Raw genomic sequence first — 19,428 nt, 5'->3', positions numbered from 1 at the left:
AATACAGTAATACAGTACATTAACAGAACAATACTGACGACCACTATAATAACACAGATGATAAGAAAGCCACATGAAGAATCAAAGCTCATCGCAAGTAACTTTTCCACAGGTAAATACTAATGTACAGTATAGAAGGTGCACACAGTGTCATGCACACAAATACAAACATCACCATCATGGTTACACACATGACACTAAAATAATGCAATAGACATTCATTTGACAACATAAGATAACAAAAAACCCAAATGTACATAACTGATAAGAAAAACAATAAGAAGGATCATATTTATTTAAATGAAAAACATCATGTGAAGTGTTACACAGGGAACTATAGGAATGTTTTTTTTTTTTTTTTGTAATTTATAAGATGACTTGCTCTTTTTACTTCCAAAAGCTATCCCTTTAACATCACTTTACAGTAAAATTACATGAAATGTCACAGTTTTGAGATGTTACAGTTTTTCACTGTATATAGTAATGGAACGTGCTGTTAATCAGTTAACAGGTTTTTAGCATTTTTAGTCTTTTACTATTACAATTACAATCATTTTTTTTTATAGTGCCTGAAGGTTGCAGCCAGGTTCTTTGAGTCGTGTCATCTTAGTAAGTTGGTGAATGTTAAAATATGATATACCATTTATGTGTATGTGAAATTTTAAGCTTGATCTTGAATTTTACGCTTGGCATCTTTCACTGAAACTGGGTGTGATCTTACACATTCATGCTTTGACCGCAGATGTTTCTTCATCTATAGCAGTTCATTTCAGGCAAACTTCTAGTTTTTAACAGATGATATTTCATAATCAAAATTTTATATCTAAGCGAAGAGCGTTTTGCATTAAATGTTTTTTTTAAATTTCTCTTTATGTGCAGAACACTTGCAAATTATCACACAGGTACTCATTGTTTGTTCATATTACGTGTATCTACAGCCACGTAAAAATGTATGAATGGCACTGCATTAGATTTGAACTTAATTTATGTTATTAGATTAATTTATTTTAAAGAAATGTAGCACTTTTCAAGCTATACAAATCACAAAAACATTATAAATAAAATAAAAATATATTAGTAAACCTAATTAGATAAATGAAATGTCATGTCATATCATTGGTCAAATGGCATCAGTGTGGGTGTGTGTGTGTGTGGTGTGTGTGTGTGTGTGTGTGTGTGTGTGTGTGGAGACAGGCTGATTTTAATTCATTTGCTTGTGATAAAAATGTAGTGAAGACAAACAAAATGCCTTTTTGTAAAAAGTGTAATGAAAATGTTCTTCATAATGAAGGTCAAAAGGTACTTTCAAACAGCGGGCCTAAGAGGAAAGTGGAGCAGGTTTGTGTTATAGTGTTATAGCTTATCATCACATCTGTATGTGTAATGAGGGAACCAAAGGATGGCAGGCAGAAACATGGATCTAAGTGGAGGAATTTCAATTAGAAGAGCAAAACCAGAACAAGGAACAGGTAACACAGGGAACAGGAACATGTACATGTAACAACTGACAAATAATCATGCAAGACCATCCAGACTTTCATCAGAGACAGGTGCAAAAGCAAACATCATTCATGGTGGGGGTACATCAGTGCAGACGGTATGGGTGACTTATGTGTGGAATCAATGATGTGAAGGTGTATACTGGGATTGTACAGACTGCCAGAGATAATTTAGTGATTCAGGATAAGACAAAAACACAGTTTGGAAAATTAATTAATTCATTATATCATTATATAAAAAAAAAAAAAAAAAGTTGCAGACAGCAGCTTTAAGTTGGTCAATGAAAAAATTGGAAATCTTTTCTTTGTACATTTGTCAGTTAAATAAAGGTTAAAGAGAATTAACAAAGCACAGATTCTTGATTTTATTGCATTTTACAAAGTTTCCAAGTTGTACAACATAAGTTGTTACATAACAGCTTTAAAAAAAATAAAGAAATAAAATACATTTTATACATTTACGTACAGATAAATGATAATATAATAGATAGATACATGATAATGATAGCCCATTTCTAAAACATCTGGACATTTTACTTTTTGAGACATTTTACTTCCAATTTTTCTCATTTGTTGACACATGATCAGTAACTCTTTCCTAAGAAATAAGTTGTAAAATTACAGGTGTGTTTTAATCTTCAATTTTATTCTAAGCTCCATATTTAAATGCATTGTTTTGTTTTGTCTGTTTTTAGATAGACCCTTCAGTGAAACAAATCACTATTTCACGGACCAAAAACAAGATTATCAGCATCCAATATCAATAATAGAGAGAGACTGTTTTCATTTAAAACACATACACACAAAAATACATTTATGCAGCAGGATAATCACACAATTATAAGCTATACAGCTGTACCTCACTTCCAGATACCTATGGACACACTGACATGGATCAGAGTAGACAGAATTTGAAGCACTAGCTGACAAGACTTCTTCCCAATGCACCTTATAAGGTAAAACAACAACAATTATTTATTATCATCTACATAGATGGTCTAAAGCTAAAGAATTTTATGATTAATAATCAACTTAAACATTTAGGAAAGATTTAGGAAATTATATGTATAAAACACCTGTTCCCCTTCATTATTGGCATTCATAAGACACATCCAGGTATTTATAAGTCCCATAACAAGGATCACCGAAAACTGAGTTCACTGCAGGAACAGAACAGCTCTTAGTTCCATCACACCTGATTCATGGACAGACAATGACAAGTAACATTTAAGAATATACTAAGGACACAAAAATATATATTATTCTTGCTCTTGTAAAATTATGTATAAAATGAAATTATAAATATGAAATTTCCTTAGCTAGGTAAATCTTACCGAACAGACATTGTATGGTGGGATATTGCTGAGAAACAGTTTAAATTATACATTGATGAGCTAGGGCATGTTGTGTCATCAGTTCGCCCATAGTTGGCATTCATGATCCTTATTGATCCAAAATCTGACAAATGAAAAAAAAGGGAAAAAAAAAATTTGACTTGTGGTAAAGTTTAAGCATACTGCACGTAGTTAAAGAGGGTCCCCTCCTGATTCTGTTCACCTCTCTTCTCTTACATTGCTTTCTGTCTCTCTCATACCTGTCCTATTTTGGCACAAATTACCAAAAATATAACTTAAAATTAATGAATTACTCACGACATCTGAGGAATGCAGATGTTCCTTCACAGGCAACTATCCTTTTTGCTTCTACACCTGCAGAGAGGAAACATGCGAGAGGATCAAATTACTTGAAATAAAGTAATATTCTTCTGTATTAGAAAGTCTTTTTTATTTAATATGACTGTACATTATACATTAGTCTACTGCTATTCTTACCATGTTGACACAGTACGAGCAGCACTGAAAGTCAAAATCAAACAGAAACAAATTATAACACTGAACTGAACATTTGAAATGTTGCAAGAATTGGTTCTAAATCAGAACTTACCAGCGATCCAGCTTAGCTTTTGCACCAGCATGTTGAATGTGTGAACAGAAGGAAAACTCTAGAATTCTCTTAAGGAGACACATGTGCACACGGTATTTATAACAAACACAATTCTCATCATCATCATCATCTGTTTACTGTAGATAACAAATGCAGAAACGGGAGTTTCGAAACAATCAAGATTCTACAAAATAAGCACTCCTTTTTTTCTTGCCATCTAATGATTGCATGAACTTGCTGCAATATTAAAGTCAGGTCATTTTTTTTCTAGTGTTTTACACAATACAGATTGTTTCAAAGCAGCTTCACAGTGTAATAAAGAGGAAAAGATCAAAGTCAACTGTGAAAACTTCTTCAAATATAAGATAAATTTGAATTAAAGCAGCACAACAAAGACAATAGTACCATTATTCTAAGTCACTTCAGTTTGGTTCAGTTCAATTCAATAACTGTCTAAAGTTCATCAATTTTGAAACAAGATCAGTTCAGCTATAAGCAGTTCTACAGAAGGCAACATTGTTGTTATTCAGCTCGAGTCAGTTCAGTGTTGATGTTTCAAAATGCGATTCAGCTATAAAGCATCTCTATGGAAGATGTTGGCGCAGCCATTTGCGTGAGCGATAACTGGTAAATTTGATTAAACTATATGAAGGGAAAAACACACACAACTTGGTATTCTCTGTCAAACTGGAACCTATTTTAATTTTGTCATATATCCATTTATGGATAACAGGGTCACATACACACGACATGAGCAGTATGAGGGCACACTTATTACAAACATTAACACCCCCACTTGCTCTCATACTGTACAATACTGTTTACAATTATAAGTCATGCACCTTTATTTATATAGCACTTTTTACAATGCAGATTCTGTCAAAGCAGCTTTACAGTGATAACAGGAAAATAATTTTGGCTACACAGCAGCTCTAGAAGAAAATGGTGTCATTGTCCAGCTTAGGTAAGTTCAGTATTGATTCATTCCATTGTAAAAAAAAATCATTAGCTATTATTTTGGTAATTTATCTATACAGCAGCTCTGGAGAAAACAGTCAGTCAAAATATTTAATCTAGTTCCATCTGGTTGAAGATCGGATTCATCGTGCTGGTATGGAAACGGTTTTGTTGGGGATCTGGCTGTCTGTCATGTCTATGAGGCCTTCAGAGGGGATGTTCTTAGTTGACAGAATCTAGCTGACAACTGCAGGGATGTGTTGTGTTCGTGTTTAGGCACAGGTCCTCCTGATCTGGATATGGCCCGGATCTGGCTGACCACGGTAAACTTCAGGATAAACAGAAAGACTAAGGGTGTGTCTCAATCAGTTCCCTAGCTCCCGAGCTCGTGAATCAGTATATCGTGTACACGAATTCGGGCACTGGTAAGGACAGTAAAAGCTGCTGGTTCACTACACATTGGGACACTTATGACTCTATTTCCGGCGACGTGACAGCGTCCTCATTGTACAACATCACTACTGGTATTTATGAACAACAACAGAGCTGATATTTTCTGACATTACTTGTAATGTTATTTAAAGTACATTATGATTCATTATTTGCTTACGTGCAACATTTCAGCCGTGAAAAAAATAATAAGTGTTAGCTAGATTATGCTCATTACCTGTCTAGCGATGTATGTTTATGCTGAAATATAATAAAATAACGGTTTGTATTTTTAAAAACATCTATCGTATCGTTATGTGTAGTAAGTTGGCTCACGTGATTCAAGTTTCGCGCTTCAGAACTTCCGTTAAGGGAGCATAGTGAGCATCGATGCTCCCTGGTTTTCACGGTGCATTGTGGGATTTTTCAGGGAGCGAACGTTTCAGTGCCCTGGAAGGATTCTGCGATTGAGACAGCCCTTAAAATGGCTGACTCCCTGGTCAGTGCCCTGACTACTGAACTAGGGAGCTGATTGAGACACAGGGTAATATTAACATAGATGCCATTCTTCTTATGATATAACGAGTTCATCGGGTGTTATAGGAAGTGTTCCCGGTTCCGGCTGACCTAATTTATACAGTCTAACACTATCTGTCCGAAATCATATACTTCCCTACTACATAGTGTGCGAAAAACAGTACGCCAACAGAGTAGTATGTATTCGGCACGACACAGCATAACACTACAAATTTGCGATGGTAAACTGATGCCCCGTTCTATTTTTGATGTAGCTTATACTTCAAGTGCTCGCGCTACTTCTGATACAAAGGACAAATGGATTTGTCACATCCGGTGTGGACATCTTCAGTGTTGAGCAGTAGCGTCGCTACAAGTAGTGACATTACTAGTTTAACTACATTTCTCAATAGCGTGGTGGTAGCGTCACTGTTTTCTGAATCAAGTAGCTTTTCAGTAGCGAAGCTCTTTTGTTGATCCAGTAGTGCGGTAGCATCCACACAAATTACATATCCCAAGCATTTCTGAAGCTCAAATCGGAAATACAACTACTAATGGTCACTGATCCTGGATCAGTAAGTGACGCCACTGCCATACACGGTTAATTCTTCCGTAATTAACTTACAGTTTGTCCTGCAAAATCGGTGTTGGCGATATGAAACTCTCAGTCGCCAGATGGCCAGTAACATTTTTATGAATTCTGGCAATGCAGTGTTGTGAGAACATGAACATGAACGACGTGCTGGACAGTTGATGGCGAGTGCTGGATTTGTGTTATGCCTCTGCAATCACCATTTGTTGGCTGAAGATAACAAAAGAGGAAATTAGAGTAACAGTTTATAATCTATTAAATGTTGAAACCATAAGGATCACAGCATGATTCTCTAAAACAACACTTCCTCTTTCTACTTCTTACATGGATAAGCTACAATATTAGAATAAAAACTTAATTTCAACAATTGCATTACAAACACCACATATTAAACATCCAGGTTGAATTAATCACTTGATGAACAACATTCCCATGTGTGCTAACATAATACAAAGTTTACAAACCCCATTTCCAGAAAAGTTGTGACATTGTAAAACACAATAAAAACCACAATCTGTGGCTTGTTCATTCTCTTGAACCTTGTTTTTAACTGACAAAAGTAAAAAGTAAAGATTTCCAATGTTTTCACTGATCAACATAATTGTATTTTGTGAATATAAACAAATTTTAATTTTGATGGCTGCAACACACTCCAAAAAAGTTGGGACAGAAGCAAAATAAAAGTGAAAAGATGATATAATATCCAAGTTAAACTGTCTTCAAACAGTCAACAATTGGCAGGTGAATTGGTAATAGGTGTATCATGTTTGGGTGTATAAAAGAGCTTCTCAGTCTTTGCAAGAAAAGATGGGTCATGGCTCAACACTTTGTGCCAAATATCATGAGAGAATTGTCAAACAATTCAAAAAACACATTTCTCAATGCAAGATTGCAAAGAATTTATGTCGTTCACCATCTACCATACATAATACTGTAAAAAGATTCAGGGAATCGAGAGGAATCTCAGTCTGTGTAGGGCAAGGCCGGAGACCTCAGTTGAATGTGCATGACCTTTGAGCCCTCAGATGGCATTTCACTAGAAACCACCATGCTGCTGTTTTAAATAAGCCAAATGGACTCAGGAGTATACTTTGGACAACAGTTGTCACTTAACAGTCTGACACTGTCAGCATCAAGAAATGCAACTCAAATCTCTGTTACACAAGGAGAAAGCTATACATCGATTCTATGCAGAGATGCTGCTGATTCTCTGGGCCCGAGCTCATCTCAGATGGTCTAAAAGACAGTGGAAATGTGTGCTGTGGTCAGATGAGTCACTGTTTCTGCTTGTGTTTGTGTAACCCGTGCGGCTCGCTTATGCCCAGCGTGATGTGCGGCCAGCGACACCGGGTATTAAAACTTGGTCTGCGTTGTGTGGGTGTAGAAACAGACACGGGACAGCAGGCAGCAGATTCACTGGATCATTTACTGAATAATAGAGACAAAATAAGCAGCCTCAGATTGAGTGGCCCTTATAACACTCTATAAAACAAATATGATGCGCCTCCATTACCATGTGCTTGTTTCACATAAAAGACAGAAATATACCTCAAAGAATGTAAAATAACAAAAATAATCCCAAGGATAGATAAAATAGTACTTTACACATAAGTTTGGGTTGAAATACAGATATAAAAGATATAATTAACATAAGGATTAAATAAAATTAACAGGATGACAAAAGAAACCTACCTCTTCCATAGAATCACATTTCAAAAGGGAAGAGGAGGAGTTAGGACAGGAAATTAGGTCATACTGTGACCACGCAACACTTAAAGGAGAAGCGCACCTTTAGATCAGGTATCATAAAACGTACAATAGAACAATTTTGTGTGAATTATAACAATATTTAGTAGTATACTTTGTATACCTGTTACACTCACCCCCCAGAATTTACACAAAATTCCACAGAGTATAACAAAAACAAGAGCAGAGGTCGTGAGAATAACTTGGTCTACACTCCAGAAAAAACAGTGAAGACTATCAACATGAAAAGTTACCCAACTAAGGGATACAAACATGAAAGAAGTTGGCCAAACCACTACACATGTTGTAGGCATATTAAAGTGCCTTTTACACTTTGAAAAACTCAGACCATTTGCTTAAACAGAATACACATGAGAACATACAATACATTACACTCAGTAGTATCAGAGAGCAATGCTATACACAGATTTAAACATGAATAACAGGAGATATGGACTCCACACCAAGTAATGTCTCGAGTTGAACCATTGACTCAATCAGCCTACGAACAGGCTTAATTACTCTACCAAGCCTGGTAATGTAACGATTGTCAGGGTTATTGTCAACCACAGGATCGTACAAATCTGTAGAAACAGGGACAGTAGGTGAAAAAGCACTAGCTACAGTGTCAGGGTTAACAACAGATAAATCAGCTTGTGCTTCAGAAACATCTTGAAAAGAATGAGATGAGACCCAAGAAGCTGTACAATCATCATCACACACAGCCATGTGAGAAATGACAGATAGAGACTCTGCATGTGACAAAGCATTAGTGACAGGTATTGTTGGCTCAGTTACATCACATACAGATCGAGAAGGTGAGGAGCAAGGACCATCACCAGTACATTGACCAACAGAAAACTCAAACTCTGTTGTAGGCAAAGGAAGAAAGTTAACTGGCAACAAGAGATTCCGATGTACCACTTTCTCATGACCAGATCTGTCACGGATCTTATAAATGTGCAGGGAAGGTTTGGAAGCGACAACAGAGTACATGGTGGGTTCCCATTTATCTGCAAGCTTCCATTTACCTCGACAGCCTTTGTTTGCGATGAGAACTTTATCACCAATTGACAGAGGCAATCCCTTGACTCTCTTGTTGTATTGATCAGACTGGTGTTTCTGTTCTGCAGTAGAATTCCTTTGAGCCAGCACCATAGCAGACTGTAGATCACTGACAAGAGATTGAACATAGTCATTGTAATCACAGATTGACTCATCACGAAGCACACTTGAAAACATGAGGTCAACAGGTAATCTCGGCACCCTTCCAAACATCAGGTAAAAAGGGGCAAATCCAGTTGTTTAATGGACAGTGCAGTTATACACGAATGTCATAGTTTGCACTAACTGTGGCCACTTTTGTTTAGATCTGGGTGGAAGCGATCTCAACATGTTACCTAATGTTCTGTTAAACCTCTCAGTTCCACCATTTCCCATGGGGTGGTACGGGGAAGTTCGTGACTTGTCAACACCAGCAAGATCAAGGAGCTCTGCTATCAGCTCGCTCTCAAAATTTGCTCCCTGGTCCGAATGGATACGCTGAGGGAAGCCATAAACACAGAAGAAGCCATCCCAGAGTTTCTTTGCAACACTCTTAGCTGATTGGTTCTGGCATGGAAAAGCGTGCGCTAACTTGGTGAAATGATCCGTGATTACCAAGACATCCACAGATTTATTGTGCCTATCCTCGGCGGACCAGAAATCAATACAAACGAGCTCCAATGGGGCAGTAGTCTTGATGCTCTCCAAGGGTGCTCTTGCAGCTGGCTCTAGAGTTTTACTCAGGACACAACGGGTACAAGTCTTGACGTAATCACGAACATCACTTTCCATCCCAGGCCAATAAAACCTCTGGCGGGCTAAAGTACATCATGACAAAACCTAAACTGGATGCGTGTGAGCAGCGCTGGGTTTCAAAACTTGCCCCGTACAACTTTAAGATCAAGTACATCCCTGGAAGGCTAAATGTTGTGGCGGATGCGCTCAGTCGCGACCCGTTTGTCAAGCCGGTGAGTCAGCGAATTCTGACCGAGCCTTACTCCGACCTGCTGAAGCATGTACACAGTGTGAAAGATGATTCTGTACAGAGAGCATTCCATCTCACGTGCCAGCCGCAAACACTTGGCACTGTAAAGTATGTCGATCTAAAGAGCACACTACACATTCTCATTGCATGCGGCAGAGGCTTTGCCGTAACTGCTTCAAGCCTGGACACTTTAAGAGTGATTGTCCAAAGAAGACAAGCTTTGAGCCTCATTCTTCTGCCACTCAGTTAAACTAGATAGCCCATGTGTGGAAGGGGGCAGCATGGGCAGTGATGTACTTCCCCTAAAAGATGAGTCGGACCCACATGAGATTTTTGTAAATAGTTGCAAGTTGCAGCCACCTGATAAAACGGTGCTGTATGTGGGATCTCAGAGAATGTGTAGTGTGCTCTTTAGATCGACATACTTTACATGTTGAACTCGCACTAGGCTTGGGGTCAGATGTTCTGATGTGACATCCAGGATTGGACGAGGACAGTGAGGCAGTGCAGAGAGACAGAACTTTATCCATCATGCCGACTAACTGCTGCATGCTATCGTTAGGCGTAAAAGGGACAGCGTTAGGGTTGAGCTGACCATTCGAACATGTTGACTGACCTGAGGAAGGTTCAGGCTGTTTGGGAGAACTCAATACGGGATCGTTACGAACAGTCACAGTGTCCTGATGGCAGGCGAACACAGGTGAGTAACGTTGGGTTCTAGCAGAAGTTCTTTTCAGGTTCCTGCGGTGACAATCCAGTCGCTCTTGAACCTCAGCTGCACTGTTCGGCAGGCTTGAACTGAAAAGACAAAGCAAGGCCAGGATCTGGACAGTGAGAGACAAACATCATAACAGCTTCAGCTGCAGGATCCTCAACACACTTGTTGCGTCTACGTAAACACTCATCAGCCACATCGATCGCCTTATTCAGCCGTATCCAGTAGTCCATTGGACTCTCGTCTACCTTAGGGAGAGTGTTGTAGAAGTCAGCCATAGGCATGTTCGAGTAAGTTAACTCGCTGAAATTACGCTTCAGTATATCAAACACTGTGGCAGGAAGCACTGCAGTAGTCTGCCCTGGGAAACTACGTAAGGACACTTTGACCACGTCCCTTGCTTTTCCGGCCAATCTGCTCAAAATTAGATCAGAAGCAGTTTCATCAGTGCATTTCTTACTGTTCAAATAACTGTACATCATGTCCTCCCATTCGTGCACAGTAAATGAATCACTTCGATCACCTCTAAAGAATGGTGGAGGTGTCACATCATGTTGGACAATCACTTTCAATTTTGACGTATCAGCACCGTCATCTGAATGCTGCACATTTGACTTAGACTGCAATTGGCTGGGTTGTTGTGTTAAATTGAGACTGGCCGAAATGCTTTCGCCAATTTTCTGAGCTAAATCAGAAATTAAACCACCTAAAGACTCTGGAGTAAAAACATTATCAGCGTTTGAGTGTGCAAAAGGTGTGGAACAGGCAGTAGGGCCCACTGAGGCACCAATAGCTGAATCAGATGCATGTACATGGTCAATTTCTGCATTAAAGAATGCCCTTCCCCTCCCAAAACATTGACGTGGAGTTTCAGACATTTTGTCAGGAGGACTATACACAGCCCCACTACCCCTGCCTACTGGAAACATGGCGTTAGGTTGTTGCACAGAGCTAAAGTTATCTTGACTAACAGTGTCCTCAAACATGACTCAACTTGAATAGTAAACACCAAGAGATATGCAGAAAATGGAATTAAAAGCACTAAAGACACAACATAGTATGCAGAAAAATATATACACTTTGCAGAAACACATGTAATAATGCTCTTTCAAAGCAGTTCAGTGTGACGTCTCATGGAGTGAGAAAAAAAAACTTACGTATGTGACGATCACAAAAACCTCCGTTATAATGAGCGTGCAGCAGCGCGAAGAACGGTTCAGCATACAGTTGCACGGAGAATGAGAGAGAAAAAAAAAATGTTCCACGTGACGATCAAACTCCTTTATAATGAGTGTTCAGTTTCACGGAACAGTTCAACGCACATCAAAGTGTATATGCAGCGAATAGTAGTCGATAGAAACAAAACAGTTCTCAACCATACCTCACAAAAAGCAATCGTTCGATTAAAGCCATCCTACTTGATGTGAGCAGCAGATACAGTGAACTGGTCGAGCAGAGGTGACGAGATGAAACGAGCTGCGGCCTCCGCGGTCAGCGAAACACTCCTCCAGCGATTCGGAACAGCACACCCGTAGTCTGTTGAAGCAGCAACTCCGGCGATCGGTGAACAGCCGATCATGCGAAACCCAAAGGTTCACAGCACCACGTGTAACCCGTGCGGCTCGCTTATGCCCAGCGTGATGTGCGGCCAGCGACACCGGGTATTAAAACTTGGTCTGCGTTGTGTTACGTTGTGTGGGTGTAGAAACAGACACGGGACAGCAGGCAGCAGATTCACTGGATCATTTACTGAATAATAGAGACAAAATAAGCAGCCTCAGATTGAGTGGCCCTTATAACACTCTCTTCCATAGAATCACATTTCAAAAGGGCAGAGGAGGAAAACATGAACATAAGAAAATGTATAGAAAACATACCTGAATAATAGAGACAAAATAAGCAGCCTCAGATTGAGTGGCCCTTATAACACTCTATAAAACAAATATGATGCGCCTCCATTACCATGTGCTTGTTTCACATAAAAGACAGAAATATACCTCAAAGAATGTAAAATAACAAAAATAATCCCAAGGATAGATAAAATAGTACTTTACACATAAATTTGGGTTGAAATACAGATATAAAAGATATAATTAACATAAGGATTAAATAAAATTAACAGGATGACAAAAGAAACCTACCTCTTCCATAGAATCACATTTCAAAAGGGAAGAGGAGGAGTTAGGACAGGAAATTAGGTCATACTGTGACCACGCAACACTTAAAGGAGAAGCGCACCTTTAGATCAGGTATCATAAAACGTACAATAGAACAATTTTGTGTGAATTATAACAATATTTAGTAGTATACTTTGTATACCTGTTACACTTGGAAAAAAACAGACATTGAGTTCTCAGTCCCAAAGACAAAAGGGACCATCCAGACTTTCATTAGTGAATCAAAATTTGTTTATATTTACAAAATACAATAAAGTTGTTCAGTGAAAACATTGGAAATCTTTTATTTTTACTTTTGTGAGATAAAAAGCGGTTCAAGAGAATTCACAAATCACAGATTCTTGATTTTATTGCATTTACAAAATGTCCCAACTTTTCTGGAAATGGGGTTTGTACAGTTGTGGCCAGAATTATTAGCCCCCTTCATAAATATGATCAAAGATGACTCTAAAAATAAATCTGCATTGTTTATCCTTTGATCTTTAATTCATAAAATTAGCAAAAATCTAACCTTTCATTGAAGGAAAAGAATTGAAAGTGGGGGGAAAATAACATGAAGAAATAAATGTTTTTCTCCAAAACAAGTTGCCCAATAATTATTATCACCCCTAGAATTTTTTATGAGTAAAATATCTCTGAAGTATATTCCCATTCATATTTTTTTTTTTTTTTTTAACTCACCGGGTTGAGCATGAAAATGAAATTGTCCAGCCATGACTTCCTGTTCCACAGCAGTATAAACATAAGGGAAACACAAAGGCCAAATTCCCTTAATCATTCATCACAATGAGAAAAAACAAAGAATATAGTTCTGATGTTTAGCAAATGATTGTCGAGCTTCACAAAATAGAAAGTGGCTGTAAGAAAATAGCTGAAGCATTGAAAATCCCCATTTCCACTATCAGGGCAATAATTAAGAAGTTCCAATCAACTAAAGATGTTACAAATCTGCCTGGAAGAGGACGAGTGCCTAAATCATCCTAATGCGCAGTGAGGAGGAAAGGTTGAGTGGCCAAAGACTCTCCAAGGATCACAGCTGGAGAACTGCAGAGATTAGTTGAGTCTTGAATCTCAGAAAGCCTAAAAAAAAAATTATCAAACAGCACCTACATCACCACAAGTTGTTTGGGAGGGTTTCAAGTAAAATCCTCTGCTCTCATCCAGAAACAATCTCCAGCATATTCAGTTGTCAGACACGACTGGAACTTCAAACGGGACTGGCTTCTATGGTCAGATGAAACTAAACAAGAGCTTTTTGGCAGCAAACCCACCAGATGGGTTTGGTGCACACATGGATAAAAAGTGCCCCATGCCCACGGTTAAATATACTGCTGGATCTTTAATGTTGTGGGCCTATTTTTGTGCTGGAGGTCCTGGACAACTTGTTCAGATATATCGTATCATGGATTCTATCAAATACCAACAGATAAAAAATCAAAACCTGACCACTTCTGCTAGAAATCTTATAATGGGCTGTGGTTGGATCATCCGTTGGGACAATGATCCAAAACAAACATCAAAACTAGCACAAAAATGTGTCACTGAGCACAAAATGAAGCTTCTGACATGGCCGTCCCAGTCCCCTGACCTGAACCCTAAAGAGAATGAGTGGAGTGAACTGAAGAGAAGAAGCACCAACATGGAACTGGGAATCTGAAGGATCTGGAGAGATTCTGCATGAAGGAATGATCTCTGATCTCTTGTCAGGTGTTCTCCAAACTCATCAGGCATTATAGAAGAAGACTCAGAGCTGTTCTCTTGGCAAAAGGAGGTTGCAAAATGTATTGAATAAAAGGGTGCTAATAATTGTGGCCAACATGTTTTGGAGAAAAACATTTATTTCATAACGTTATTTCCCCCCCACTTTCAATTATTTTCCTTCAATGAAAGGTTAGATTTTTGCTAATTTTATAAATTAAAGATCAAAAGGATAAACAATGCAGATTTATTTTTAGAGTCATCTTTGATCATATTTATGAAGGGGGCTAATAATTCTGGCCACATATATTGTGGAAAGCACTGTAAAAAAAAAAAAAAAATGTTTTTACAAAATAAAACTGGCAGTCGTGGTTAACAGAATAATTCTGTAAAGAATAAAAATAAAAATAAAAAAATGCAGTAAAAGCATTAACAGAACAATACTGACAACCACTATAATAACACAGATGATAAGAAAGCCACATGAAGAATCAAAGCTCATCTCAAGTAACTTTTCCACAGGCTAAAATATGATATACCATTTATGTGAAATTTTAAGCTTGATCTTGAATTTTAAGCTTGGCATCTTTCACTGAAACTGGGTGTGATCTTACACATTCATGCTTTGACTGCAGACGTTTCTTCATCTATAGCAGTTCATATCAGGCAAACTTCTAGTTTTTAACAGATGATATTTCTTAAGTAATCAAAATTTTATATCTAAGTGAAGAGCATTTTGCATTAAATGTTTTTTATTTCTCTATATGTGCAGAACACTTGCAAATTATCACACAGGTACTCATTGTTTGTTCATATTACTGCAGCAATTAAAACATCTGGCTTATTTGCAGGGGTACAGAGATAAGACACATCCAGGTATTTATAAGTCCCATAACAAGGATCAAAAGAAAACGGAATTCACTGCAGGAACAGCTCTTAGTTCCATCACACCTGATTCATGGACAGAACAAGTACTTAAGAACTGCTTTTTATTAGATTAATTTATTTTAAAGAAATGTAGCACTTTTCAAGCTATACAAATCACAAAAATTTATTATAAATAAAATAAAAAAGTATTAGTAAACCTAATTAGACAAATGAAATGTCATATCATTGGACAAATGGCATCAGTGTGTGTGTGTGTGTGTGTGTGTGTGTGTGTGTGTGTGTGTGTGTGTGTGTGTGTGTGTGTGGAGACAGGCTGATTTTAATTCATTTGCTTGTGATAAAAATGTAGTGAAGACAAATAAATTGCCTTTTTGTAAAAAGTGTAATGAAAATGTTCTACGTAATGAAGATCAAAAGGTACTTTCAAACAGCAGGCCTAAGAGGAAAGTGGAGCAGGTTTGTGTTATAGTTTAAGAGGCTTATCACATCTGTATGTGTAATGAGGGAACCAAAGGACGGCAGGCAGAAACATGGATCTAAGTGGAGGAATTTCAATTGGAAGAGCAAAACCAGAACAAGGAACAGGGAACACAGGGAACAGGAACACATGTAACAACTGACAAATAATAATGCAAGGGTTATTGTTGAATGAACATGATTTAATCGTAGCACCCATTATGCATCTAATCATAATCATCTGGATTGCTTTGAATATTTTATATGAACACAATATACATTTGTAGATTAAACATGATCTTAATATGTCAATGTAACTTCTTTACAACTAGCTGAATCATAATGTTTGCATTGTGTTACTGCGGTAATGCACTTTAACTCAACAAAACTCTGCTTGTTACACCAAATAGTTAATGTCTTATTCATGTGTGGTTATGGTAATCTAATGAATCTTATTGTTTCAATTAAATTTGAATTTAAATTGATTTAGGCAAATAATGAAGTTCTAAGTTGATTGTAGATTCATTGCCACCAAAGCAGCTAGAATCAACTTAGATTTGTAATGATTTTGAGAAACACTACCCAAAACATAGTAATCACTTCATTATTGAAGAGAAATGGAGTTTTGTTAGTTGGTTACCAATCCAAGCACAAGTGCAACACTTCTCCATAATGGTAACCCGCAAAACCATTAACATAACAGAAACTTAAAAAAAAGACACTCCATTTTCTCATCTTGCAAAAAAATTGCTTAAAATAACACTTTATTTCAACACTCTCTCAGTTCAGCCCCTTTGCAAAGCATGATGGGAAGTAAAAGTCCTGTTTGATTAACTCCTGGTTGGCTGGTTGGGTTACTTGATTGAAACATATTCCAATATGAAAACATCAAGTTAAGTCAAAGAGTAATTGTTTCAAGTCAATTTAACATGAATCAATCACATTTAAACCAGGAACCTGATACAATGGTGTTGAATCAAAATAAATGGTTTAAATAAAGTGAACAGCATCAAAAATCTTTTTTTTTTTTTTTTTTTGAGTGCAGACAGTTAACAGGGCACATGCACCTGGGGAGACAATCAAGAGGAACCAATCAGAAAAGAAACTACAAAAGGACTACAAACTGGCACAGATTCTCAAGAGGCAAAAACTACAACATAAAATCCAACACAAGACAGGAAACATGAATGTATGCATATTACATGATTAGAAAGTCTATCATTTAGAGTGAAAGTTTACATAACATACAAACATAGACAACTTGCTTTAGATTCTTCTACAAGAATTTGAGTTGCTTCTCAGCAGATCATTTTTCTTCACAATCTTGATTGTTCTCCATTATTGTGGTTCTGCAGTCAGAATATATGGTGCTGTTTCATTTCTTTCTCTAATGTTTTTTCACTTCGACAACATTATAGTTAACAAATTTATGTAGAGAAAAGGATCTAACAGATTTATGAGAGAATCCCATAAAAGTCACCTCAAAATCAAAAGAAAAATTAAAGAAATGATACTATACATATACAAAATGGGGAGGGGACAGATTTTCTACTTTTTGAAACATTTACCTCCCATTATTCTCATTTGTTGACACATGATCAATAAAGCTTTCCAAATGAATTTGTAAGTTATGAAATTAAATGTTCATTATCATTTTTTAATTTCACATTTTTTAATCACAGTATTATATACAGCTGTACATCACTTCCAAATACTTATAGACACCCCAACATGGATCAGAGTAGACAGAATTTGAAGCATTTAGTTGACAAGACGTCCTCCCATTGCACCTTATAAGATAAAAAAAACAAAAACACAACCGAAAATATTATTTATCATCATTAACATACGTAGCCTGCCTTGTGTATCATTCTTCTCTCACATAATCAAATAATCATCCACCCCTAATTGTCCCTTATGAATATTTTGCATATTGTTTCAGCTGAAGACTGAATGTTTATGTGTGTCTATGTGATCTGATGCCTTAAGTGACTCTAGATGAAGTGTATCTGTACCTGGAACGCAGGCTGCCAGTCTGAGGAGAGTAACAGTGGGGTGTGGTTGCTAATTTATGGGGGCAGGTTACAAGATCCCGCCGTCCATAATTGGCATGATGAACAGAAATAACACCAGTTTCTTTTGAAACACAAAAACAGCAGATTTCAAAACGGTAATGTGCGCCACTTTTTAATGCTATGATCTCAAAAAGAACTTACAGAAAGAAAAGATAAATCTTACCACAGAAAATGGTACTTTGGGTATTTTCACAGGTTACACTTCTTTCTAAAATTAGTTTGGGGGAAATGGGAACATGTCAGTAATATTAACAGTAACTACCAGTTCTAGATATGTAAAGAAAATAAAACAATAAAGAATTTTATGATTAATAATCAACTTCAAAATCTAGGATGGAAATTGGATGTATAAAACATCTGGCTTACTTGCAGGGGTACAGAGATAAGACACATCCAGGTATTTATGAGTCCCATGACAAGGATCAGAGAAAACGGAATTCACTGCAGGAACAGAACAGCTCTTACTTCCATCACACCTGATTCATGGACAGACAATGACAAGTACTTAAGAACTGCTTTAATATAGTATAGAAAAAAAAATCTCTTGTAAAATTTTGCATAAAAGGAAATTGTAAACACTATCTGTTAATCTTACAGGGTGGACATTGTATGGAGGGATGTTCCTTGGAAGCAGTGTGTATTTGAGATCTGATTAGATGGTGCAACGCGCATACGCATTGTGGTATTGTTCTGTCAAAGTCCCCCTATGTTTCCCCTTAGGTTTGTGAAAATTATAAATCTGATTTTTCATTTTCTGGAAATATCAGCAGAGTAGACATAGATGGGGGCAAAGTCCAAGGATACTAATATTACAATACCTGCAAACTAATTTAGATCTCTGAAAAACAGAATATGGTTGAAACTCAATTATCTGTAAAAAAACAATCAGTTGCCATGCATTCAATAGGTAAAGAGTATGATCAAATTGATCGGCGCCAATAGCCTTGGAGGCAGCGTACCGACATATAGGCTAGCCTTAAAGGTGCTAAAGAGGATGTTTTGTTTTATACATTTTTGCAATATTACTTGAAACGTCTAGGTTACTAGTGTAACCCCCGTTCCCAGAAGGAGGGAACGGAGACGTTACGTCGATACTGACGTAATGGGGTCTCGCCTGGGAGCCCAATCACCTCCAAGGGTACAAAACAAGCCAATGGGAATTGGCCTGTGAGATTTACATGCCGGGCCCCTCCCCCGGCATCCGGGTATAAATAGGGCTGGCATACTCACCTTCATTCATATTTTTGCTGAGGAGCCGAGACAGGAATCTGGCCGCTCAGCGGTGGCTCAAAGCTATGGCAGGGGAACGTAACGTCTCCGTTCCCTCCTTCTGGGAACGGGGGTTACACTAGTAACCTAGACGTTCCCATTCAGTCAGTCACGTTCGACGTTACGTCGATACTGACGTAATGGGGTCCCGTGGAAAGCGCCATAGCAACTGAACCACGTTACGAGTGTTAGGGAGGCAGATGCTGGCAAGCCTTAGCGTGCACAATGCAAGTGCGGCCCATACTCGCAACCCTCCAGCGCCCAGAGTAAGCCCAGGAATGTCTTCCATACCAGTGGAATGGAGAGGACAGGGCATTACAGTGGAGAGGTCGAAGCTGTTGTTCCTTACCCACGGGGAAGAGTGCTTCGGAACTCAATTCCCACGTTTTTCAGCCATGACCAAAACGCCAGGAAAGCGTTCCCCGAGGAGGGGAAAGC

The 19,428-nt window shown here is 37.9% G+C and overlaps 3 protein-coding genes across 3 annotated transcripts; all 3 read right to left on the bottom strand.

Annotated features, from left to right (window-relative positions):
- Positions 1 to 1,840: 1,840 nt before the first annotated feature.
- Positions 1,841 to 3,579, bottom strand: LOC125258590 (L-rhamnose-binding lectin CSL3-like). The gene is made up of 6 exons (XM_048175545.1): positions 3,444 to 3,579; positions 3,332 to 3,355; positions 3,152 to 3,208; positions 2,834 to 2,957; positions 2,576 to 2,694; positions 1,841 to 2,447 (listed from the first exon to the last, which is right to left on the bottom strand). The coding sequence occupies exons 1-5, from the start codon at positions 3,472 to 3,474 to the stop codon at positions 2,589 to 2,591; spliced, it is 342 nt and encodes a 113-aa protein (XP_048031502.1). The 5' UTR covers positions 3,475 to 3,579; the 3' UTR covers positions 1,841 to 2,447; positions 2,576 to 2,588.
- Positions 3,580 to 8,115: 4,536 nt separating this feature from the next.
- Positions 8,116 to 12,750, bottom strand: LOC125258569. The gene is made up of 3 exons (XM_048175539.1): positions 12,569 to 12,750; positions 12,305 to 12,358; positions 8,116 to 12,176 (listed from the first exon to the last, which is right to left on the bottom strand). The coding sequence occupies exon 3, from the start codon at positions 11,411 to 11,413 to the stop codon at positions 10,484 to 10,486; it is 930 nt and encodes a 309-aa protein (XP_048031496.1). The 5' UTR covers positions 11,414 to 12,176; positions 12,305 to 12,358; positions 12,569 to 12,750; the 3' UTR covers positions 8,116 to 10,483.
- Positions 12,751 to 17,110: 4,360 nt separating this feature from the next.
- LOC125262687 (L-rhamnose-binding lectin CSL2-like) lies at positions 17,111 to 18,399 on the bottom strand. Its single transcript, XM_048181505.1, has 5 exons — positions 18,317 to 18,399; positions 18,088 to 18,197; positions 17,885 to 17,929; positions 17,662 to 17,782; positions 17,111 to 17,436 (listed from the first exon to the last, which is right to left on the bottom strand). The coding sequence occupies exons 1-5, from the start codon at positions 18,397 to 18,399 to the stop codon at positions 17,331 to 17,333; spliced, it is 465 nt and encodes a 154-aa protein (XP_048037462.1). The 3' UTR covers positions 17,111 to 17,330.
- Between the last annotated feature and the right edge of the window lie 1,029 nt (positions 18,400 to 19,428).

This window comes from Megalobrama amblycephala, linkage group LG2 (genome assembly GCF_018812025.1).
Source record: "Megalobrama amblycephala isolate DHTTF-2021 linkage group LG2, ASM1881202v1, whole genome shotgun sequence".
Classification (NCBI taxonomy): Eukaryota; Metazoa; Chordata; class Actinopteri; order Cypriniformes; family Xenocyprididae; genus Megalobrama; species Megalobrama amblycephala.
This window is presented reverse-complemented; position numbering and strand designations above follow the sequence as displayed.